This window comes from Cibotium barometz, chromosome 62 (genome assembly GCF_041138505.1).
Source record: "Cibotium barometz isolate CiBa-2024 chromosome 62, ASM4113850v1, whole genome shotgun sequence".
Lineage (NCBI taxonomy): Eukaryota > Viridiplantae > Streptophyta > Polypodiopsida > Cyatheales > Cibotiaceae > Cibotium > Cibotium barometz.
In genome coordinates, this window is record NC_141107.1 from 15,165,838 (window position 1) to 15,191,544 (window position 25,707).

Consider the following 25,707-nt stretch of genomic DNA (forward strand, 5'->3'; position numbering starts at 1 on the left):
CCTTTAAATCCAGATGAACCACCCGTGAGTAACGCATTAGCTGTCATAGCATTTTCAATCATTTGTGACATGTTCGTTACTCGTCTTTATACAATAATCTCGTACCTCCTTGGGCAGCCCACAACAATACTTCTCAACCTGCTCAGATAATGGCACGGCACGATAAGAAGTCACTGGGAGTAGAGCTTCCCAAAACTTCTTGTTATAATCCTCCAAACTATCACACTTTGAAGCATCTAGCTTGTGCCATGCTGTCATAACATCCACCTCAAATGTAGATGTGAGCCATACGGAAGAGAAAACATGTTTGAATTGGACCCATGTGGTGGGTGCTATGCCCTGCAAAAGAAGAGTAGACCACCACTGCAAAGCATTGCCCTTGAGAAAAGTGGCAGCTTTCCTCACCTTAGAGGACTCTGTATAATTCCCACCAGAAAAAGCAGCATCAAACTGCTGTAAAAAGATAAGTGCCTTCAATTTATCCTTGGCCTCACTGAAAGTGTCAAACTTCACTGCAGCTCCCCCTTCCTTGTAATCCTTCGCCTTTCCCATAGGCGTTAGATTATCATATGGAAGTGGTTTCGTAAGATTGCTGCCCCCAACATTCATACCCATCATTGGGTCAACATTTGCCATTCCCATGCCAGGCATACCATACATTCCAGCCATGTTTCCATACATTCCATTATGCATACCTGGCTGCATGCCACCAAACATATTGCCTTGCATCCCAGGTTGCATGCCTGCAAACATATTTCCAGCCATACCGGACTGCATACCACCATACATATTCCCCTGCATGCCAGGCTGAAAATTGGCTCCAAAAGGCCCATACATACCCATGCCTCCCTGAGGATAACCCCCAGTCATGGATTGGAACACCGAGCCACCACCAAAATAACCTGGATGCATGTTCTGCTGAGGAATAGGTGGCTGTCCATAGAAGGAACTCTGAGAGTTTGCACCATAAGCATGCTGCATATTCGGAAACTGGCCAAAAGATGGTTCCTGTGGGATGGCACCACTATGACCCTGAGGAAGATTCTTCGAACGAACCTTCTTCTTCTTTTTCTGGGGCTCTGTGCGGGGCTCTGTGCGAGATCTCAAAAATTCAGCAAATCTCTCGCTCTGTGTGAGCTGCATAAAAGTATCCATAACACTAGCCAAGCGATCTTTGAACCGAGCATCATCATCCTCTTTACCATGCACATCTTCTGGCTGTGTTACATCCTCATAAGGCTCAACATCTGCAGCCTGTTCTCCTGCAAAAATATCCTCAGATACATCTCTTTCAGGAGAAGTCTCTTGCTCTTCTTCTTCATGATAGAAGTACTCTTCCTCTGTATCAGACATGATTGCTGAATTTTCAGCGATGGCTTTCTTCAAAGCAACCACGAGCTCACCCCCTTCAGAAAGTTGATGATTGGTCCCGGGGACGGAACCTAGAAACCGGCCTCTGATAGAAAACCAGAGGGCGGTAGAAGCAATCACCCGTCCACTTGTAGTCTAGATGAGAAACAAAACACAGATTGGAGCTAGAGTGCCTAAATCTGAAAACACAGCGACACCTGTTGGCCCCAAAGCTTGGCGCCCCTTGCGGTATTTCTTTATTCAATTATAATAAAATGAATGGCTGAGTACAACACAAAGACCAGCCAAGAGTTTACACCTGTAAGTCCAATCTGACGGCCCACAAATCCTTCTCAGCACAGAGGATCTATGCACACAGATCTGTGTCTTCAAACAACACACTGTGCCTCCCTCTGATCAGCCAAGATCACTAAGCAGGCCAGCCATGGGCATACATCTGGCATAACTCAAGTGCATGATACATCTTCTCAGCTCAAACATACATGTGCTGTCCAGTCTCTGTCTCAACCCTTGTCAATCTGCCATACCCCTCCTCTCACAAGGGGCCAGATAACACATATCTGCAACAGACATCAAGCAGTAGAAAGAGAGATAGATGAACAGAAACAGAGCTTACCAAGTTCAGCTCATGAAACAACACTGGAGGAAGCAACAGCACCAATCTGTACTTGCAGGCACTTGTATCCACAACCCTGCTTCACACGTGTGCTTGTACTTGCCTGTATCCACCTCCTGATGTTCACTCTTATGCTGTCCTTGAAAAATACAGATCTGAAAATCAGCACTGTACCCGTTTGTACCGCCTCGGGATACGTGCCAGGAGTCGTACTTGCACAAACAGTCCGCTGTCCACTCCTGTACCTGCCTGAATCTGAGTACACAGACCTGTCCAGCACCTGTTTACGCCGCCTACAGCAGTTGTACTTGCTGCACCTGACTGTCCGTACACTGTACGGCAGTCGTACAGTAGGGTACGGGCTGTGTACTTGCTGGTACAGCCTGTACTGGCCTGTGCGCAGAGTATCCAGCAGAGAAAGGAATCAGCAGCAAGTCCTATGTGAAGCGTGGACCAAGAAGAAGCCTGCAGCCTGTCCGTACAGGGCTGTACGGCTGGTTTGCACAGTGAAAACAGCAGCCAGCAATCTCCAGCAGTCGCCTCTTCCTTCCCTTGTGCTTTTCCACGCTAGGGAACATGCGCATGAAGGCTCTTCCACTTTTGCTACACGACTCCCCAAAAAGGGAAGAGAGAGAGAGAGGAGAGAGAAACACTCCTCCCCAAAATTAATCCCTAGGGCCCCAAACTTTAATAAGTTCCTAGGGCCACTAAGGCCTAGGGGCAAACTTCAATAAACATTAAAACTTAATGTTTCTAGTTCCCCCCTTCACACCTAGGGATGTCCACACATCTTAAACTCTGTCCGGGCACCCCCCATGTGAATCATAAAATATTCTGACTCTGCAACCACCATGCCCACACTTGTCCTGCTCCATTTTCACAGGGCCATGACACTGGCACGTAAAGCAGCTGGAGAGGTGGTTGGTAGTGCCGAAGACTGGTGGATGGGCCGGATGCAGGGAGAAGACCAGAGAGTTGAGGGTTGCTGGTGGGGCGCCCTCTGAAGAGAAATAGAGACCAGGAGACAGAGGCTTGGTTGTCAGACGCAAGGGTGAATTCCCTTGGCAGTAAATCCTGGCCAGAGTCCTGGTTTTTGGTATAATTGCTGAGTTTATACAGTGTGTATGGTGCTGTGTATGTTTTTTTGCTGAATGATCAACTGTCTATCGTGGTTTTGAGCTATCTTTCTGGTGTGGGTGGGTGGTGAACAGTGAGAAGTGTTCCAGCCGGTGGCTGGTGGTGCCTCCGTTGTGTTTGTATTTCCAAGTTTGGGAGGTGAAGGGCTATAGAGGCAGTGGTTCTTTTTTTTCTTTTTTTCACCTTACAGCGACACCATGGGAAGCCTACCTCATGCAAGAACTGAAGAAACTCCAGGGAGAATTAGCAGCACTGAAACACGAGACTATCAAGAAAGATGAACAAATCAACAAACTGAAAGTGCAAGCGCAAGCCATGAAGACGAAGCAAGAGGAAGCACGAGAAGGACCCATACCTACAACACTACAAACAGAAACGACAAACCATGTTTCAAAGGTAAATTCAGTTAACTCACAAGATTTTGTTAAAGAAGTCATATTAGCGGTCAAAGAAAAGGAACGAATGGAAAGTAACAAAAAGGTAATCAGAGTCGGTGGTCTTCCTCAAGGCTGGGATAGGGCAGACATAGCTCAAGGGCTTCGAGAAGACTACATATTAGATACAGATGTACTTACAGCACAACTGAGCAAAGTAGTCCCCTTCGTGGTCTTAGGAGACTCTATCTCTATTATAGTAAAGGGTACACAGGCAAAAGTCTTCTATATGGACAACAATGAGAAAATAGCAGTGATGAAGCAAACAAGGTCTCTCCAAGGGACAAAGGTATGGATAGCTGATGAACTCACCCCGCTACAACTCAAGAACAGATTGACAGAGCTGAATAAAGTTAAAGAAGCAAGAAAGAATGGCAAATGGGCAATATACAGAGGAGGACAAGCAATCATTAAAGAATTCCGTACCCCACCCCCCTCAAGAGCAAATCCATCCATGGATGAAATATAGCTATTTTTATTTTGAACCTCAATTTCGAACTAGATGCAATAGAACCCATTGTAATTTAAACTCTTAAGAGTCTTAAGAGTTCATTTTGAGTTATTTTTTTTCAGTTTTTTATGCCTCTTTGGCATCGATACCCAGAGTGGAATGTAAATGGATGTACCTGATCTGTCCCATAGGTCGGATTCGGCCTCCCGTGGACGTTAATATAACTCTCTCTCTCTCTCTCTCTCTCTCTCTCTCTCTCTTACTTTTTTGTTCTTTTGTATCCATTTGATGTCCATTGAGACATGATGATGATGTACACATGTTTTGTCTCAAAGGCCGTTTTTTGGCATTTAGAAGACGTTAATAAAATCTCTCTCTCTCTCTCTCTCTCTCTCTCTCTCTCTCTCTCTCTCTCTCTGCGTGTAACCCGTGTCCCCTCCTGCTGCCCGCTTCGCTGCCCGCCTGCACCCCTCCCGCTGCCCGCTTCGCTCTTCGCCCACCCCTCCCGTTGCCCGCTTTGCCACTCCTCGCTTGCATTTCGCCACCCTTTCTCAGCCCGTCTCTCTCCTCTGTCACTGTTCGCCTGCATTCGCCCTCTCTGCGTGTAACCCGTGTCTGTCTGCGCCCGTTTCCCACCCACCCTTTCTCAGCCCGTCTCTCTCCTCTGTCACTGTTCGTCTGCATTCACCCTGTCTGCGTGTAACCCGTGTCTGTCTGCGCCCGTTTCCCACCCACCCTTGCTCAGGCCCCCAAGGCAGCAACATAATGGAGACTTGAATTTCATCCATTTCTTCTCTTTCTCTCCCACATATTTACCTGCTCCTTTCAAACATTCCCTCCCTCTACAATGGGAGAGTCTGTAGATGACAAAATCAGCCAGCTTGATCATATCCTTAGGGATCTTATCAAGGACCAGAAGAAGACATTGGATAGTACCATCACCGCCATCAAGAAGGACTTATTGACGCGCATGGGAAAGCTGGAGGCCGAAGCGGAAATATGGAAGGAAGAGAAGCTTACCATGCAAGAGGAGTGGGAGAAGGAAAAGCTCGCCATGCAGGAGGAAATCAACCTTTTGAAGGGCGAAGTGGCATCCTTACGCGATCGTCCACGGGAGGAAGGAGAGACTCTTGAGGTGGACAAAGAGGCAATCAAAGAAGAGATCACCAAAACCCTCACCCACACAATCGAGGGGAAAATGGAGGCGGCCCGCGAAGGATGGGTAGAAGTGATGAAGAAGAACATCAAAAAGGAGGTGCAAGAAGATGTACAAGTGATGAAGAAGAACATCAAGAAGGAGGTACAAGAAGATGTACACATGATGCAGTCTACTCTTGATGAAGAGAAGATGCGACGGATCCGGCGCCTCAACATCCGAGTCACAAGGATACCAGAGAGCACTACCTCCACGCCCGAGATTGACGGGCGGAACCTATGTACCAAGCTAGGACTAAAGGAGGATGAGCCGCTCCCATTCACTAGAGTATGGAGGACAACCCCAAAGGACTCCACCAAAGGCAAGGCCTTAGTGCTACAGTTCCCGGACGAGGAGAGTAGGATGAGCTTTATGAGAAGACGGGCTATCTTGAGGAGCTTGCTAGGGGACCCCATCTACTTCGATGATGATCTCACATGGATGCAACTGGAGCACAGAAGATTATGCATGCCGAAGATCAAGGCGGCACGCAAAGAAGGGAAGAAGGCACATTATAGGGATAGTCGCATCTACATTGATGGGAAGAGGGTCGAATAGCGCCATCTGGCCTATGAGACACGAAGGAAACAACATGAAGACAAAGAGATACACATAGCAATCTGGAACTGTAATGGAGTCCTATGGACACATCCAGGGAGACTTGAGAAGGTGATGGAGGGCCGGGATATCATCTTGATGACAGAGACACATGAGAGCCCGGAGAGGGGCTTACCACGGGTTGAGGGCTATCAGTGGGAGTCAGCTCACCGACAGGGGATGAGACAGGCCACCTCCCGAGGTTCAGGAGGTATTGCAGTGCTTTTCAGGCATGGGTTACATGAGCATGTTCGAGTCGTAGCACGAGACTCGGAGGCGAGATACATGTGGATTAGCTTACGTCTCTCGGAGACCAGATGGATTTATATCGCCCTTTGCTACTTTCCTCCGAAGGGGTCGCGGTTTGCCACCACCGAGGAGCCGGGTGGAGGAGAGGCTAGTGAGTCTCCATACTCTGTCTTATCTGAGGAGATCTTACACTATTCGACACTCGGAGAAGTCTTCTTGATGGGGGACTTCAATGCACGGACTCAGAGCAGACAGTGCGAGATCTATGACTTTGAGGATCCCTTGAGACTAGAGCGGCTAGCTACAGAGGATACAGGGACCACTCGGATCTCTGCTGATGGAGGAGCTGACAGCACTGGATATGGGCAACATTTGCTGGAGCTTGGGGCCCGACACCATCTTGTTATTTATAACGGGATGACTCAGTGGCCAAATTCAGGTGGGTTGACTTGCTTTCCAGTGGGAGGCGGCAGTAGTACAGTGGATTATGTGATGGGATCCCGGGAGGCAGCAGATATGGTGTCCCACTTCACCGTACCACCATGCCCCATTGGGGCGGATCATACATATCTATCCCTCACTTTCAGGAGCTTATTGGAGACCCACCCACCCATCATACAGCCACCACGCACTATTTTTCACTTCACTCAGGACCTAGCCGAGGTGTACGACTATCGTGTTCATGATCAGCTATTTGCCTTAGATCCATCGGCACCCATGGCCATGCTCACCTCCCAGCTCTCACATGTACTGCACTCCGCAGCCGCGAGGAGTTTCCCATACCACATACAGACAGGACGGCCACCTACATTTGGGAGCATGCCCCAGAACCGATGGTATGATGATGAGTGCAGAAACCTTTACCGCAGTCTCCGAGTGCAGAGGGCTCGCGGGGAGATCAACCAGAGGCAGGCAGGCAGGAGGATGCATACTCTCACCCACCCCGTAAGCGGCGAGCTTATGAGGAGGCTCAGTACTGGGACACATATCACATGCTCATGAGCAGAGATGTTGCTGTTGCTTGGAGGAGACTCAGAGAGCCCCGTCCTCCCACACCTATTGCCGATCCTCAGACCTGGCAGACATATGTAGAGAGACTTTATGATGTGCCCGCACAGCCCCCTATACCACAACCCACAGAGCCATGCTCCACAGTCTCCACCTTCTTCACCCCACCTATGGTTAGGAGGGCCATATGCTGACTCCAACATGGACGGGCGACATATCATACAGGATTACAGGGAGAGCATCTCATCTATGCTATTGATACATTGGCACCATTTCTCGCTCATCTCTTCGACAGAGCTCTGTCAGAGGGGTTTCCGGCTGAGTGGACGATGCACACTATTGTGCCGATCCATAAAGCGGGAGATGTACTAGACCCCGGGAACTACAGGACCATCATGATTGGCCATATATTGGCCAAACTATACGGGGCAGTTTTGGAGGCAGAGCCGAGCACTCATGCAGAGGTTGGGGGATTGAGAGCAGCAAGCCAGGCAGGCTTCCGTCGAGCCTTCTCGACCATCGATCACATTTTTACATTGAGGTGCCTGATTGATCAGGCCAAGGCACGGAGGCAACCGCTCTATTGTTGCTTTGTGGATTTCCGCAAGGCATTTGATACTGTGCCCAGAGAGCGCCTCTTTCGGCGACTACAGACACTAGGCATACCTTCAGACATGATGTGGGGCATATACAGGCTATATGAGCAGGTCTTTGGGAGAGTCCGATGCCCAGGAGGCTTGTCCGACACAGTTGCTAGCACCATTGGTGTGAAGCAGGGGTGCCCGCTCTCCCCCACGCTCTTTGGGCTCTATATTGATGAGGTGGTCGATTACATCACACAGGGAGGAGGCTCTGGGGTTGAGCTATCAGGTATTACTGTCCATGTTATGCTTTATGCTGATGACATCGTCTTGGTATCCGACACGCAGGTTGGGCTTCAAAGACACCTTGTGGCTCTTGATGACTTCTGCGCACAACAGGGGCTCACAGTGAACCTTGGGAAAACCAAGGTTATGATCTTCCACACTTCACCTGCAGTCAGGAGCCACACTACTCTCACATTAGCAGGAGGGCAGGTCGAGGTGGTGAGCTCTTATGTTTACCTTGGCATCACATTTACTAGCTCAGCTGGACGCTTCTCCATGGCTCAGGCAGTCCGAGACAGAGTGACCCGGGGGTATGCAGCTCTTGCTGGCCTTGAGCGTCAGTGTCATCAGGCACATTTTCAGGAACCCCGCACGAAGGGGTGGCTCTTTGATACATTAGTGACACCAGCCTTGATGTATGCAGCAGCGGTTTGGGCACCAGGGCTTGCAGCCTCCACATGGGTACAGCTGGAGAGACCACAGATCTTGATGCTCTCGAGGATGATACGCAGCAAACCATCCGTCCCGCACGACATTGTTCGAGCTGAGTTTGCTGCACCACCTATGGTAGTGGAGGCATTGTTCCAGATGATCTCCTTTATATACAGGATGAGGGAGATGCCCACGGAGAGATTATCCCGCCGAGCTTTTGAGGCATCCAGACAGCTGGCCGAGGCTGGACACACTGGATCTTGGTATGCACAGATGCTACAGTGGTTCTCACATCATGGGATAGACATTGAGCGGTTGCCACCTTTTCAGTATGATCAGTCTGCTCCACAGGGTTACCTCTCTCTCAATGAGAGGAACAGAGTGATGAGACAGGACATATGGCAGCACTACATATAGGAGACATGGACAGCACCAGAGAGCCCACTACCACCGAAGATGCTGTATTACAGCGACCACTTTATGAGCATCTCAGGGGATGGGTTTATACATCGACCGCGGTACATGGATGTATACATGCCACACAGCTCTCGCGTTGCTATTGGACAGCTACGAGTCTCATCACATCAGCTAGAGATAGAGGCTGGGAGAGCGGCACAGGTTCCCAGAGCTGAGCGGATATGCAGATTGTGCCGCAAGGAGGTGGAGACTGAGGATCATTTTGTATGTAGATGTAGAGCCCACTAGGGGTCAGAGATAGATATGTAGGATTGTTTGAGGAGCACTCTTCACTACATCAGTTGATGGAGGCCTCGGACCAGCGACAGCTTGGCAGACTACTACTAGAGCTTCATAGTTCTCGAGAGAGACTCCTCCAGACACCCGCTCCCACTAGGGGTGGGAGACAGTCCCAGCTCACAGATTTCTTCCAGAGAGCTATGCCAGTGCCAGCTGATGTACCACGTGGGGTGACCGCACAGAGAGCAGAGGAATTGAGAGCCAGGAGGAGACCTAGACAGACTGGACATAGAGCTCCCCGACTCCGTCACCGAGAGATAGCAGCTATCCATATGAGACACCAGATGGAGACACAGGAGAGGCTAGCTCGCTTTCATTCAGACTCAGGGTACATGTTCAAGCCATTCACAGCCTCAGCATCGGCGATGTATGATATCTTATATCCCTCTTATGGCACTGGATGGAGTTAGACATAGATCTGCATAGCATGCTTGTACTACCCCTTCAGCATATAGAGATGCATCTTGCCTTAGCACTCCATCCACATCCCCACCCCCCTTATATTGTTTGTATATGGGCTCCACCGATTCATGATGATTCACAGTTGTATCCAGACACACACATGCACACTTTTTCTTTTGTTTCTTTTCTTCCGATGACCGGAAGAACACAGTTGTATTATTTTGTCTCATAGGCCGACTTTGGCCTCTCGTAGACGTTAATATATCTTTCTTTCTTTCTTTCTTTCTCTCTCTCTCTCTCTCTCTCTCACACACTTTTTTTTTTTGGTAAAACTAGTTGAAATTGCATTATATCATGAATGTACAAAAGGGTTAGGCATCAGGAGGATGTCTAAACCCTAGAACTCAAAAAACAGCAGTAAAAAAGTTCTATGCAAGAGCAGGGCAGTGCTCAAGAAAAGAGCCTATGCCCTATCTATCAGAAACAGTAAAAGAAAAGCTGAACACAAGAAACATCCAAATCTCCCTCATGCACGGCATCATATAAAGACTGCCGCAACGAGGCTCGGAAGAACTCATAAGGCTGCTGAAGGGGTGAATTCAGATATGTATAATTTCGCTGTAGCCAGAGGGTCCACAAGGCCCAATATCTGATCCAATGGAAGAAAAGAGAATACTATGACAATGAAGCTGATAAGGTGCCAAACATCCAGAAAAACTTGTAGAATCTGTGTGCAGGAAATCTGAGAGATAAAAAATAGGAGATCTTGTCTAGAAGGATTCTGGAACATGAACAAGACCACAATAAATGCGGAACACTCTCAGTAGTATGATGACATCTTGGACAAAAAGGAGAGGCAATCCTTCTTTGAACCAATTTCACTCTCAGTTTTGCTTTCCACCAAGCTAAAGACTTATCCAGATGCCAAAGAGAATTAGCATGTTGAGCAATCCATGGAGGAGGTAATATCAATCGATAAGCCTGTATAGAAGTCAACTGATGCAAAGATTGAGAGGATAATCTTGAGCCTGAAGACTGAAGAAGCCAATCTTGAAGCCTGTCTCTTACATCCAATGTTGGAATCGGAATGAAAGGGTGTAAGAGATCTGCAATAACTTTCCATATAGATCTATGATGCATCCCAAGATTGTATTGTTGGCAAGCTGCCGGAAAAGAAAGAATTTGCCGTGTAGTATCCACTACATCATCGATGAAGCGGATGCCCAATTTCATAAGATTGTAAGCTCTGATTGGTTGTTGTACAGCAAGGGGAGAGTAAAAAACAGCACTCCAATGTATGCTTTCCATTCGAAGCGAGGAAGCTATAGAAGCAGGATGGGGAGACCATTTGATGCGGGAGAGCACTTTCTTCCAATCCTGAATCAAGGAAGTAGAAAATGGACAACCAGGGATTTTACCTTGAAATTTGCCAAGCACTACTTCCGATGGATCAACCAACCAGCGACCATAAGCATTTGTGCGCATACGACCACACAGAATAGCCAACATGATAGACCAAGGCTGTTCTTGCTGAAAGAAGATTTTGAGCACAGTGATCTTTCTTGCCAGCACATGAAATTTGATGTTTATAATATTCAAACCACCATGCATTTTTGGCGAGCAAAGCAGGTCCATTTTGAGCAGCCTTAAAGCTTTTTTATGAAGCTTAGTTTTCCAAAAAATTTCCATGGCTTGAGACATAAAAGAAGAAAGATCTCGAGATGACCAATGTAATAGAGGAAGGTAGAATTGGACATAAGCCAGAACAATGGACTGAACAATTCGAAGCCGTACATGTAATGGCCAAGTGGAGATCTTCCAATATTCTAATTTGTCCTTAATTTTGTTTAGCACCCAAGATATTTGTTGCTTATTTCTGATTTTCCAGCCAATGGGATAGCCCAAGTGTCTTACTATGCTTTCCGGATAAATAATCTGGCCAGGCCACAGGATAGCATGCCAATCACAATGCTTGAGAGGTAAAAGTTTCGATTTCTGAAAATTAATCTTTAAACCAGCTGCCAACCCAAAATCTGAAAGAGTATCCATCAATAGACGAAGCTCCACAGGACTGTTCTTTGGCATGAAGAATGAATCATCAGCATAAGCCTGTGCAATGAAAGGCCGTGAACCAGAAATCTGAAGCCCCTCTAACTGTCTAGTATCAACCAGATGATCCATGTAAAGAAGCAAAGGATGTGAAGCAATAGCATAGAACAGAGCACTGAGAGGGCATCCCTGTCGAACTGATCGTTCCGTTCTAGAGTCCAAGACTCAGATAAGTGTTTCCCTATAAAGCATTGAGCAGTGGAATCTGAGTAAAGCCAGTATATGACATTAACTAGCTTTGGCCCAAAACCAAGTTTAGACATGATTTGAGAAACATAATCCCACTGCACCGTATCAAATGCCTTTGCCACATCCACCTGCATGACCAAGACATCTTGAGCAGAGTATTTTGCATATTCCATTGCAATGAGAGTATTGGAGATATTATCATGTATATGCCTTCTTGGAACAAAACCATATTGCCTGGGATGAAGTCCATCATGAAGGATATCCTTTATCTGGTGTACCAGCATTTTAGCAATAAGTTTATATATAACAGGCATCAAAGTGATAGGCCTCCAGTCATCCATTGTTTCACACAGAGGTTTTTTGGGCAGAAGCTTAACCAGACCATGTTTCCAAGCCGAGGGAAGATGTTGATGCTGCCAGGCTACATTAACGAGCTTCAAGATTGGACCCTTCAATTCAGCCCAGAAGGCTACAAAAAATTCAACTGTCAAACCATCCCAACCTGGGGATTTATGTTTACCCAAATGCTTGAGGGCTTCATCCAATTCTGTATCCAAAAAGGACATTTCCAGCATTGAAGCTTTTTGCAAAGAAACAATAGGAGAAACAAGCTCAATAAATTTGCTCCGAGCCAATGCAGCCTGAGATGTAGAAGAAGATGGTAGAGAAAAAAGAACCCGAAAATGATCCAGGCATTGTTTTTCTAACTGAGATAGAGACTGGGTCCAAAGACCATCCGATTTCCTGACTCTCATGATAGATTGACTTTGTCTGTACGTGTGTAAATTTCGAAAGAAAGATTTCGAGGAGCAGCCCTTATCCAGCATAGGTTTAACTCTAGCCCTTGTCTGCCATTTGGAAAGCTTGCGTTTATCATTAGCATCAATTATGGAAGAAGCACAAGACAATGAATTCTGTTCAGAAGCAGAAAGAGACCTTTGATGGCTAATCTGTACCAAGGACTGCTTGTATGATTTTGCCCACTGGATATGCTGTCTAGTTTCTGCCATGTACCATCTTCCATATTCCTTAATGACATTTTGAATACGATGTACAAAGGAGTTCCAAGCAAAATCCAGATCCTCCCGAGCATGAGCTAACAATGGCTTACAAGCCAATCTGATCATTTGCTGGAATTTTTCATGAGAAAGATATAATTGATTAACCTGCAAGTGTCTGACTAAAGAGAGCTGAATGTCGTCCAGAGGCATACCAAAAGAAAGGTTGAGCCAGAGTGGAGTATGATCAGATAGTTGTTGAGAATAATCAGTCCACATTTGACATGTATAATCATCATATTGCTGAGCATGAATAAGATACCATCTATCAAGCCTGGCCCAATATTCTGTAAAAGCATTATGATGATATGTGAATCCCAAAACCGAAGGGTGAATTGCTGTCCATAAATCTGCAGTATGAAGAGAAGAATTCATATGTTCCCATCGCTGGATTTCAGAGGGAATCATATGGGATTTATGTGTGGTATTGTCTTTCTAGTGAGGGGAATTATTAAAATCACCACAAAGTAGAGCATTTGAAGACCAAGGATATTGGTTAATGGAGTCCCACATTTGAGCTCTAGAAGCTGAAATTTGATAAGCATACAAGGAGCCTATTTCAAAAATCTCTCCATTGATCATGCATTGGATAATCATCCATCGGCCATAAGGATCATTAAATGCTACACATGGCTGCAGATCATGTCTGGCTAAAATGCACAGCCCAGAGAAATGTCCAGATCCTGCATAAAATATATCATAGCCTGAAAAGAACCCATGCTGGCCAGCAAAAGAATGTTGATTATGCTCTTGCAGACACACCACATCAGGATGAGTATTGTTTATATAATGCCATAGGAGTCTCCATTTGTGCTGATTACAGAGGCCCTGTATATTATAAGAAAAACATTTAAGAGAAGTACGCATGAAAATATGTACAAGAGATGAGCAATCCTCAAAGAGAAAGGGAGGCATCAAGCCTCTGCCATTGCCACAGGGTCTTGCTGACCCTCAAAATCCAATTCCCTGACTAAATCATCTTCTTCACAAAGTGGAATACCCTTCTTAACTGCATTGACCCATGCTTTTGAGATGGGGCTGTCCGAAGAGGTAGAAGGTTGGCCAGGAGATGGAGCAGAAGCATCCCAATTGCGAGATTGGAGAGGTCTTTGTTTGAGAGGCACCGTCTTCTTTGCATTCTGCCAACCCTCGTGAGAAGATGAAATATTTTCCACTAGCTTGGTTTTTCCTTTATCCTTATTTTGGGCTAAATTGGCTTGGTTCCTGTAGGAAGTGAAGGCTTTGCTCCTTTTGCTTCAATCTTTTCCACATAAGTCTTTTGACCTCCTTTATTAGATGGTGGAGGAATGGCGGCTGGAGGAGGCGGATGAAGGATTGAGGGACACTCCGAAGCTAGATGCCCGAACTTGTGACAAGAGAAACAAGCTCCGGCACAAATGCCCCATTTCAAAGTGAAATATTTCTTTCCCAAATTAACACCCTCAATCTCAACTGCAATAGAAGAGGGGGTTGGTCTATCAGTATCCCATAAAATGCAAAAACGATTTTTGTTACCTGTGGGACGAGGGGGACAAATCACTTGTCCCAAAGTCATCGCTAAGCCTGGAAGCTCTGTTCTCATATAATCTGGGAAATCAACAACTTCAACCCATACAGGGCAGTGATGTTTGATGAGATTCTGATAATCCTTGTTAGGAGACCAGGGCATGACGTGCACCATTTGACGACCAAAAAATAAAGGGGACATTTCCAGCATCTTTTGTTTTGTCAATACATCCAAGAGATGAACTTCATAAAATCCTCTGGAGGCAAAATAGACTCCTTCTACATAGCATCCACCTAGGAGAGAATTCACCCATTGTCCCACATCATTAGCCGAGGGTATTTTACCTGGAAAAAAGATGATGACTGCAGTTTGAGAGAGCTTCTTCAGAGGATGCACAAGAGAAGGTAACTTCATCTTGTAAGTGAGTTCCGGAGCAGGTAGTGTCCATTCTCTTCTACTTTGTTGAAAATCCTCATTCAACATGTCAAACACATAGGAAGCATCTTCAGATGAAGCAGCTATGGGGGGCAGAGATTCCCTTGATTGTCTTTTAGGTTCAGGAGAAAGAGCTCTCTTGACATAAAACTTGCTTGATTCTGCCATCGAGACCAATCGATTCAGCAGGAAGACACAGATCAGGAAAAAAGGGGGAACAGCACTATTGGAATGCAATCTTACAAGGAGAGGAAAAACGGAGAGCTGAAGCGACATACAGAAGGGGAAAAACAGAGAGCTGAAGCGACTTATACAGAAGGGGAAAAATAGACCTGTAGCGAGGCACAGCACATACGCACACACACACACACTCCTATACACGCACTCAGGTCGAGGAAGAGATGAAAAAGAGCAGATTGGCGATGAGAAAAAAGAGCATCAGGGTAGCTTCAGAAGGTCGCGTAGATTACTGCAGGGCTGACACAGTATAGGCTACAGGGCCGATACAGTCCTGGGACAATCGCCTCACCACATGTGCTCTCACACGAGCAGGCGAATAGGATGAGGGAGCAGACGAGCAGGTCGACAGAGCAAGGGAGCAAGTCGAGAGCAGTCGAGCAGGTCTTCGGCGGCCACACCTCTCTCACACACACACACACACTCCACACACACACACCCACGCGCCACACACACACACACACACCACCTCTCTCACACACACACACACACACACACACACACACACACACACACACACACACTTTGCCCGATGCTAGGAGTGGACGGGATCGCCCCCCCCTCCCTTCCCCCCCTTCTTTGCAGACACATGGAGGGCAGGAAAGGATATGACACAAGAGCGACCCCTCATCATTAGATTCCCTGATGCCACCAGCAGACAGGCCTTCTTAGACAGGCGGGTTGCCCTCAAGGGCACACAGGTGCACATGTGAGATGAACTCACTCCAGCACAGGTGGCACATCAGCGTGAGGCGCTCATGAGGCCCGTAGAGCAGGCAAGTGGGCTATCTGCAGAGATGGTAGAGTCATTATCACTGAGCGTTGTCCCAAGTAGGGACGCGGGGTCTATGAGACCAAACACCTGGGGTTGGCAGTATGGAACTGCAATGGCATGCTGTGGTCGAATCCAGGAGGCTTGAGCGAGATTCTCACAGGCAAGGATGTCATTTTTTTTTATAGACTCATCAGAGCCCTGAGAGGGGCTTACCATACATAGCCGGGTATGAGTGGGAGTCAGCTTTTCGAGGCGAGACCAGCACATCAGGAGGAGTATGTGGCTCGGGGGGGTAGTTGTCCTTTTTAGATCCCATCTGTGATAGATTCTCAGCATCGTCCGGAAGGACGAGGATGCACGATATCTTTGGGTGCGGTACAGCTTAGCAGTGACAGAGTCATGCGCATGTTGTGTGTTATTTTGCACCACACCACTCCCCTTACGCCCCACAGCATGGCCAGCCACCGTACTTACCATTATATGAGGATATCATGGAGTTCTCACAGTTGGGGGAAGTCCTCCTACTCGGGGATTTCAACGCCAGGACGGGAAGTCAGCAGGTCCCACCACTTGATCTACACGACACTATCAGACTACAGGAGCTGGACATCACTGACACAGGGCTGTATAGCGATCATCACAGGACCGTGAGGAGGTCACAGTGTCCGGGATATATTTCTTAGAGATGGGAGCTGCACATGGTCTCGTTATCTATAACGGGATGTCCCGATGGCCCTCCTCCGGCGCCCTCACCTCCTTCGCTCGCTCAAGAGGTACTAGCACTGTGGACTACCTTATGGGATCTCCGGCTTTGGCACACCTCATCCCCGACTTCTCCATTCCGCCACCCTCTTTTGAAGCTGACCATGCCTACCTCTCTTTCACAATCTGAACACCACCCGTCCCTCCACCACCTCCCCCCATCTCACATTACACTCAGGTCCTCTTTGATCACGAGCTTGACCTTGTTTACTCCAACCACATCTACCGCCAACTCCAGGATGTGGAACCTACTGTCCCCCTGTCCACCCTCACAACACAACTCACCACCATACTCCACACATCCGCCACAGCTTCTTTCATCTGCATGCGGCGGTCTACCACCAAGCCACCCTACGGTTCCATGCCCCAGAACTGTTGGTATGATGACGAATTTTGGGCCACACGCTCCCATCTTAAGCATGAGGTCGGATTGGGCAAATCATGAAGCGCCAAGGGCAACGGATTTCTCAACGGCTCACCCGACGCCAGAAACAGGAGTTCTATGCTCGGAAAGAGGATGAGTTATACCGACTTTTCTTAGGGCCGAACTACAAAGAGGCATGGAGGAAACTCCGAGAACATCGCTCTCCCACACCTATCACCTGCCAGACACATGGCACTCCTATGCATGCTCCCTCTATCATATCCCCCAACCCCCATGAGCCACCCCTACCCCCACCACCTCCACCTTCTTCACAAAGGGCATGGTCCTCAAGGCCATTCGTAGACTACGCAATGGGCGAGCCCAGGATCATGAGGGACTCACTGCGGAGTACATCTCGCATGCCCATGATACCCTAGCGCCCCTACTATAGCCTACATGTTCAATAGAGCCCTTTGTGAAGGATTTCCACCCTCTTGGTCCACCAACACCATCACCCCCATCCTCAAAGCCGGAGATCCACTTGATCCTAATAACTATAGGACGATCATGATTGGCCACACATTGGCCAAACTCTATGGATCAGTGCTAGAGGCGGAGCTCAGTTTATTTCCAGAGAGCCAGGGATGCAAAGCCTCAAGACAGGCTGGCTTTCGGAGGAGCTAGTCTACCCTTGACCACATCTTCACCCTCCGTGCCATCATCGAGGAGGGTTGAGCACGACACTAGATGACTTACTACTGCTTTGTGGATTTCCGCAAAGTTTTTGATACTGAACCCCGAGCCCGTCTCTTACACCGTCTACTACAGGAGATCGGAGTCCCATCTGACATGGTTTGGAGCATCATCGCCCTCTATGAGTCCGTGACTGGACGAGTGAGAGCCCCAAAAGGTACATCACAGGAGATTTCTAGCACCATTGGGGTGAAACAGGGCTGCCCTCTATCACCCACGCTTTTCGGCCTCTACATTGATGAGATCTCGAGCTTTATTGATGGATTAGGCAGGGCTGGTCCCACATTGGCAGGCATAATGATCCCCATACTACTTTATGCATATGACATCGTCCTCCTCTCAGACTCAGCCGAAGGGCTTCAGAGACAGTTGGATGCCTTACATGACTTTTGCACTCAGCGCGACCTCTCTGTTAACGTTGGTAAAACACAGGTAACGGTCTTCAATACCTCTCGCCCCGTCACATCCAGATTGAGGTTCACATATAGAGGGGATCTTGTGGAGATTCTCTCATCCTATGTCTACCTTGGTGTCACTTTCAGTGGCCCACGCATTACCATGCTTCCTACAACACATGCTAGAGTGACACGGGGATATGCAACTTGAGCTTACTTGAGCAGCAGTGCTTCCAGGCACATTTCCAGGAGCCCAGAACGAAGGGTTGGCTTTTTGACACCCTCGTCACACCAGCCTTGATGTATGGAGAAGCTTGCTGGGGGCCATATTTATCCGATGAGGATTGGCAGCGAGTTGAGAGGCCCCAGGTCATGATGTTCTACCGTATGATCCGCAGCAAACCATCAGTCCCACACCAGATTATCTAGGCAGAGTTTGCTGCAGCCCCGATGGTAGTGGAGGCACTCTTCCAGACAGTCACGTACCTTCATCGCATCAGTCACATGGATACCCACAGGTACCCGAGGCTTGCCCTGGAGTCCTCTAGACAGCTAGCACCTTAGGGACACTCTGGAGTGTGGTATGCACTAGTTTCCACTTGGTTCTCAGTATATGGGCTCTGCATGGACCACCTACCCCCCCCTTCAGTACAGTTTGGACTCCCCTTTTTTCCAGCTGTCTCACAAGGATACCAACCGGGTTATTCGGTTAGATCTTCTTAGCCTCTACACACATTGCACATGGATCACACCCTCGGAGCTCCCCACGAAGATGCACTTTTACGGAGACCTATATCATTGTTTCAGATGTGGATCCGGATGTGGACTCCAGAGTCTCCACCATTCTGATTTTGTCCAAATATGGATTCGAATGTGGACTTTCGATAATTGCAACCTCTGGCTCACGATTGAAAATCTGAGTCCAAGTTTGAGATCAAGACTTAGGATTAAGGTTCTTGAACCTTAGAAAATCGCCTTGCTCTTGCGTCACGTTTTCCTCTTCTTGCATGGTGCTACTTCATCGGCTGACGCTCACGCTCACGCTCACGCTCACACCAAGCCAACCAACCATTGTCCACTCTTGCTTTGCCAATCTCCACATGCCAACGAACTTTCACATCCATCTTTTCACGGCAACACGACTGAGGCCTCATCTTGCCTATCTATGTTCCTTCGACCTTTCTCTGATTTGACTAGGCTGACATCAAGATCTTGATGACCTGTAGAACATTGTCATTTGCTTCTCAAATCGGTCCAACCCTGAGAATTGAATAATTAACATACCATTGAACTGGTGAATTGCATTAGAAATGGGAGAGCATCACAATTGCATGAGAAATTGTCAATTACAATGCTTGAGAGAGGTTGATATATGTACCCCTTCATAACTGATTTTACAAAGGCTGCATTGACACTAATTAGTAGTAATAATGTTCCTAAACATCTGTTAACATTGTATACACAAATAAACTTTAATAAAACCCTATCTATGATAAATATCTTATATATCGTTGCAAAGCTCTTGGCGAGAACTATCCAATTAAACATAGAATAAACAAGAATGCTCCACAGTCGTTATAGTGATTGTTATCTTTGATCAACATATATGTGAAAGATCCTACTTCTTGTGAGTGTTCTCTTCTATACACTGCACGTTGTATTCTCTTACAAAGATCCTTCAGCTTGCACTTCTGTTCCATTGAGAAGAGTAACAAGGATGGGTGCAAGGTTGGATGCTTTTAGTAGTAAGTTGGATGGTAAGAATTATGAAATAAGGAAATTCAAGGTTACAAACTTGTTGTTTTTTTTAAATTTAAAAAATCGTTAAGTAATATATTTTCTTGAGAGAAAACATGCGAGTTTTAAAAGCTCCCTGTAGTAGCATACTGTTGGTACTGGACTTTTGTTTGTTTTTTTTCCCATTGTTCAATACACTTGAAGGTTGGCTTTCCAATTTTGAGCATTTCAGTCACAATCATTATTTCATGCTTGAAAATTTGAGCCGAGAATGAAAAAAAAGTTTCTGTTTATAATGTTATAGAGACCTGAAAAGAAACTCTGAGCTAATGCCATGTGCCTCTTCGCTTTTTTAGTCTGCAGAAGCAAGCTCTTGGCTGGGTTCCCTAATTGCAACAATCATTGGCAACTTAAAGATTTCAATCACAAATGTGCACATTCGATATGAGGATAGTACAAGGTTTGTTCCCTTGCTCTAACCATGTTGTGGAAGTTGTGTAGAAAACAAGGTTCTGCAGATGTCTGAGTTAGAGGATGTAAGGCAACTTGTTCGTTTCTTTCTATTTTTCGACAGAAAAATATTGCATGTGAGGACAACTGTCTCCTTGTGTTTTAACTGCGAAATTGCTAATGAGTAGCATTTAAATCACCTGGGGTGGCTTTTATTTGTTGTCCATTTGACCATTATCAGCAACCCTGGGAAACCTTTCTGTTCTGGAGTTACTCTATCAAGGCTTGCTGCTGTGACAATAGACGAAAATGCCAAGGAAACATTTGTTCCTAGTGGAGCACTTGATAAGCTTCACAAGGTCAGTCTTATATGTTTGTTGTTTCTCTGTTTTTGGGCTGTATGTTATACCTTCCATATTTAGCTGCCATGGGTTGAACACACACCCCTTTTGGTTGGGCAGAAAGCCAGTCAAGCCAGGGCCACAAACCCACAGCTATAAGCATTTGTGAATCTCCCATTGCTTTAGCTTTACAGGTTTAATCAGCTTTTGTTTTTTTTAATGACAAGTTATGCATGTTCATATGTGTTTGCATCATCTGATTGCAGTCCTTACATTTGGAACGGTTAGCAATATACCATGATTCAAACAGATCGCCTTGGAAGGTGGGCAAGAATTGGGATGACATGACTCCAGCGGAATGGAGTGAGGTAAAAAGAAATCAATTTTGGAATGGGACTGAGAGATCAATTGTGCTACACCAATTTTTTCTTGTCTAGTATCCTATGCAAAATATCAAGGCCTAATGTGGAAAAAAGAATTATATGCTTCCGGCCAAGCAAATAAGGTATATTCTTTCATGCAGACTTTTTTTTTTGGGATCCAAAATGCAGGTTTTTGAAGCAGGAATAAACCAAGAACCTTCTCAAGAGTCATTGTCAATAAAACAATTGGATGAGCCTCAGTACCTTTTGCGTCCAATCAATGGTGTTTTAAATTATCATCGATGTGGAAAGAAAGAAAAGCGAGATCCCACAATGGCTCTTCAGAATATCTCTCTTGTGCTTAATGAAGTCTCTCTCACTATATCAGAGGTGCTAGTTTAAATGATGGAGCAAGCATGTTGTTGTTTCTCAGCTAGGTTACACTGATCAAACAGACATCTTCTCTGGTGATGCCCCAGTATGGAATGTGAAGATTGGACTTGATCATTAGTTTACTCTTCTTTGTACCCAGGCCCAATATTGTGATGGATTGAAGCTACTGGAGGGGGTTTCAAGATACAGAAAACGGATTGAATTTTCGCACTTTCGACCTTGGGTCCCTGTGCTTGAGAATCCACGGACCTGGTGGGTGTATGCTTGTCAAGCAGGACTAAAGCAGCAGAAGAAAGCATGGTAAGGAAGAAATTTCTCATTGAAGAGACAAATGGCATGCATAAAGTTTGGGTTACTAAGGAGAACAAAAATTATCATCCACTCTGGGATACAGATCATGTGAGATAAAATATATTGTAACACAATTCAATACAACTTTATTTGTTTCAACTGCCCAAAAGTGTGATTAGGTGAATTCAGCACCAATTAGTTAGATGAGGGAAGGGATAGTAGCTTTGAAAGATGAGGAGAATGCTCCTCCATCTCTTCTTTTGGGTTTTTTTGTGATAAATGCATAGAATGCTTACCTTAACAGGTACTCCTCTACAAGAATTCTACTGTCCATCCCGAAGAAGGTCTAAGGATGGGTGACAATTCTTGGACTCACCCCTCTGCGATGCCATGCTTGTTCCCCTTTGTAAATTTGTAAATAAAACACACAAAGCCAGGCGGGGACCAAAGGCAAACACCCACAACTAGGTTGTTCAAAAGTCAAAACACACCGTTACTTTAGGAACGGAATCAGTTTAGTATCGTTGGGCCACAGCAATGCAGTGTGGGGTACAACCACACGATGTTTACAAGAGTGTCTAGCCGTGTCAAAAGGTTATATTAGACTGGTGGAGGTAGTTTGATTGCTACATGAGTGGGAATGGATAGCGGCCTATGACCTTTGTGTAGTGAGCTGTGCAAATTTGCAATGAGGATGGGTTGCTGATTATTTCTTCCAGGAATCGATGGAGGATATTGGGTAGTCTGGCGGCGACCAAAGAGGGCCACAGTAGGAAGGGTCTCAACTAGTGACTCTAACCATTGGCTCTATCAGCTGCCACTTCCTCGGCTGCTGATTGCAATTAAGGAAAATGATGGTTCCTTTTTTACCACTCCAAGTGCGGCTCCAGTATTGCATAGGAAAGGGAAGTAGTACGGAGGCAGTCGTGAGAAATGGCATGTGACTTGGAAGACATAAATGTCCTCCTCTGCTAGGTTAGCGTGGAATGGGTTAGCGGAATAGAACGACCATCTTTGCACCCACCCGTAAGGGGCTTTTGGAAAATTAAACTTGAGCTGGAGGAAACCCTTGTGAAACCAAGCATACATTGTTGAAGTGCTATACGGTTTCCTCAGAAAAATCCAGTAATTAACCAATCTCTGACTTGGGATAGGAGCCATGGATGTTACCAATCAAAGAATGGGTGCTATCTGATCCCATGGTGGGTGTGTCTGCTTGGGCTTTTTTTCAGCAAAGAAGATTGTTCTCCTACTTGGTGGACACGGACAAGGTTTTGCTGAGGATGTTATGGTTATGCAAGTTTTTTAAATTCTTATGCCTCTGTATAGCACACCTAGATGATTGTCTTTTGTGATGAGGTCTTTGAATTCCTTTTTGCCTCTCAGCAGGAATTATATGTATGCAAGAAATTAATTTCAAGTGGATGACATTTTATCTTATGCCGTGTGATTGAGCTGTTAGTGCATCCTGTATTTGCAGGTCTCATCTTTCCTGGGGGAGAGTTGACCATCTGTGTTCTTTGAGGAGGAAGTACGTGCAGCTCTATGCAGAATCACTGCAGCACAAGTCCAAAACGGAGAGTACTGAGATAAGAGAGATTGAAGAGGAGGTGGATACAGAAGTTTTACTTTTGTGGAGGTATGTTGATATTTATGGAGTAGAACGTGTGAACTTCTTTGGATAGATAAAGCTGCAGTATTTGCGAGCTTAGTATTTTTGTGGCAGTTTCGGCTAAATGTAAAACGTTGTTGATGCTTCTTTCTTTTCCCATGGGTCCTGAGTTTTTTTTTGGGTGGGTGATGGGCAGACTATTAGCACGTGCCAAGGCAGAAAGCTTGAAGTCCAAAGAAGCAAATTCACAGCGTGATAAAGTAAGAAAAGGTGGATGGTGGGGATTTGGATGGTGAGTACTGTAGTTTACCAGCAGCTGTCTTGGCTGGTAGTTTCAAACATCCGTCATCTATGTGGAAAACTCATTTTTCTCTGTGATATGCCGAACTCCTTTTTTTTTTTTTGGTGGAAAATCCATTTTTCTTTTCTCTCTGTGATATGCCCAACTGTTAAAGACCATGCTAAACAAAACTGCATTGCTGCATTGCAGGAGAACTACAGTTGCGGACAACTCTAGCTCTATGCCAGAAGCTAGCATACAGAAGCAAGACAGAGAGCTAGGGGACTTTACCAAGGAAGAGTGGGGCAAAATCAATGAGCTTCTGAACTACCATCCGGGTGAAGACTCGTCCTTTCTGTCTACACAGGAAGCACCAGACTCTTTGCAGATGTCTGTTGATGCAACTATCAAAGAAAGTGCAGTGCGATTTCTTGACCATAAAAAGGCAGAAATACTGTGTGGAACTTTTGTGACCTTAAGTGTCGGGCTCAATGTTTATCCAAAGACATTAGAGTGCCATGTAAAGCTGTGGTCATATGGCCTCTCTGCACCTGAAGGTTCTCTCATTAAGGTGGATCATTAAATTATTTTAAATTGCCTCTTTTTTTGCTCAATGTTAGATCGTGTACCATTTTTTTAACAGTTTCAATTGGGAGTGTCTTGGTGAAGCTTGTAAACCTACCTTGATTGATCTTTTATGCAGAGTGTAAGCGGTGGGGATAATGAACAAGCCCTAAGAGCCTGCTACGTGCACCACCCTTTGGATTCACATTTGGATTGGAAAGTATCTGCAACCATATTGCCATGCTATGTGACGGTAATAAATCTGTAGCTTTCTCGAACTTTCCTAACAGGTTCAAGAATCTCGAAGGATAGTGCTATCGAGGTAGACAATGCTAAGTTTATGATGTCCTTAATTATTTTTGCTGATGCCAGAGCTCCCATTGTTTAGGTTTGGTTTGCAAGTTTTGAGCGATTTATGCAGTTTTTGAAGAGCAGTCATGCTGTCAGCCCAGATGTTGCATCAGAAACAGCTGCTGCTTTACAGGTTAATAGTACTGTATTTGGTGACTCCCTTTATGTGTACAGTGCTTCATGTACCCAACCATCCAAGCCCTATTTGGAGCTTGAAGCATAATCTGTCAGTTCTCCATTTTTGCCAATGCAGAATAAACTGGAGAAAGTTCGACGCCGCGCTCAGGAGCAGTTGAAATTAGCATTAGAAGAAGAGAGTAGGCAAGTAGCAGATTCCCTTCGAAAGTGTTCTTTCTCTACTTTAGCCTGCGATGGATGGATTTACTGAATTCTATGCTTTTTTAACTTCTCCTTTTTCAGGTTTTCCATTCACCTTGATTTGGATGCACCAAAAGTCCGGCTACCTGCAGTTACAAAACTAACAAAGGGTCTAGACACTCAGCTGCTATTGGATCTGGGGCACTTCACATTACATACAGAAAATGTCTGTTGATTTCAGCATTCGTCCACTTTGGCGATTGATAATTCTGTTGCAAAATATAGTTTTCTTATTAAATCAAATTTTTCTTGGACAGGAAGAAAAAGGGATTGAGCAAGGCAATGCTGGACATGGCCTTTACTCCCAATGCTACATATGTGGAAGTGATATAGCTGCTTATCTGGTGGATGGATCATTTGACTGGTCAGAAATGCAAGATTTAATAACGTTGGAGGCAGGCTGTACCGGCATGAGGCATGATCCTAGCACTCACAAAGATGGGCCAATCTTATTACCTGTCCTAGATCGTTGTCGCATGTTCCTTCTGTTTGAAAAGGTCAGATTTGGCCTACACCTATTGTAGAAGTTTATTTACCTGTTTGAAATACTTTGATTGATGGATATTGACTTTATTTCATGCTTCCTTTTAGTTGCGCATACCACACCCGGCATATCCGTTGACACACATTGCCTTACAAGTTCCACACCTTGGCTTGCATTTCTCACCTGGAAGATATCAGAGACTTGCACAGCTGATTGCTGCATTTGACAATTCAAATGGTTCAAAAGATGAGATGGAGCTGTCAGAGAAGGTTCAGATAAAAGCTTCATGGTATCCTGCTGATCATGAAGGAAGTATGCGGGTCTTAGTTTGGAAGGTATGGGCTTTTGTAAATTGTAATGGGTTAC

General features: G+C 45.9%; 1 protein-coding gene across 1 annotated transcript in view; it reads left to right on the forward strand.

Annotated features, from left to right (window-relative positions):
• Positions 1–25,707, forward strand: part of LOC147604175 (calcium-dependent lipid-binding family protein) — a 228,966-nt gene that overhangs the window by 62,667 nt on the left and 140,592 nt on the right. Inside the window, exons 8-21 of the mRNA XM_086795561.1 lie at positions 20,192–20,295; positions 20,527–20,644; positions 20,893–20,994; positions 21,178–21,378; positions 21,521–21,681; positions 23,153–23,311; positions 23,481–23,576; positions 23,775–24,135; positions 24,268–24,381; positions 24,517–24,612; positions 24,733–24,800; positions 24,900–25,023; positions 25,115–25,354; positions 25,449–25,676. Coding sequence (XP_086651687.1) covers positions 20,192–20,295; positions 20,527–20,644; positions 20,893–20,994; positions 21,178–21,378; positions 21,521–21,681; positions 23,153–23,311; positions 23,481–23,576; positions 23,775–24,135; positions 24,268–24,381; positions 24,517–24,612; positions 24,733–24,800; positions 24,900–25,023; positions 25,115–25,354; positions 25,449–25,676 — 2,172 coding nt within the window. The remainder of the gene's footprint in view (positions 1–20,191; positions 20,296–20,526; positions 20,645–20,892; positions 20,995–21,177; positions 21,379–21,520; positions 21,682–23,152; positions 23,312–23,480; positions 23,577–23,774; positions 24,136–24,267; positions 24,382–24,516; positions 24,613–24,732; positions 24,801–24,899; positions 25,024–25,114; positions 25,355–25,448; positions 25,677–25,707) is intronic.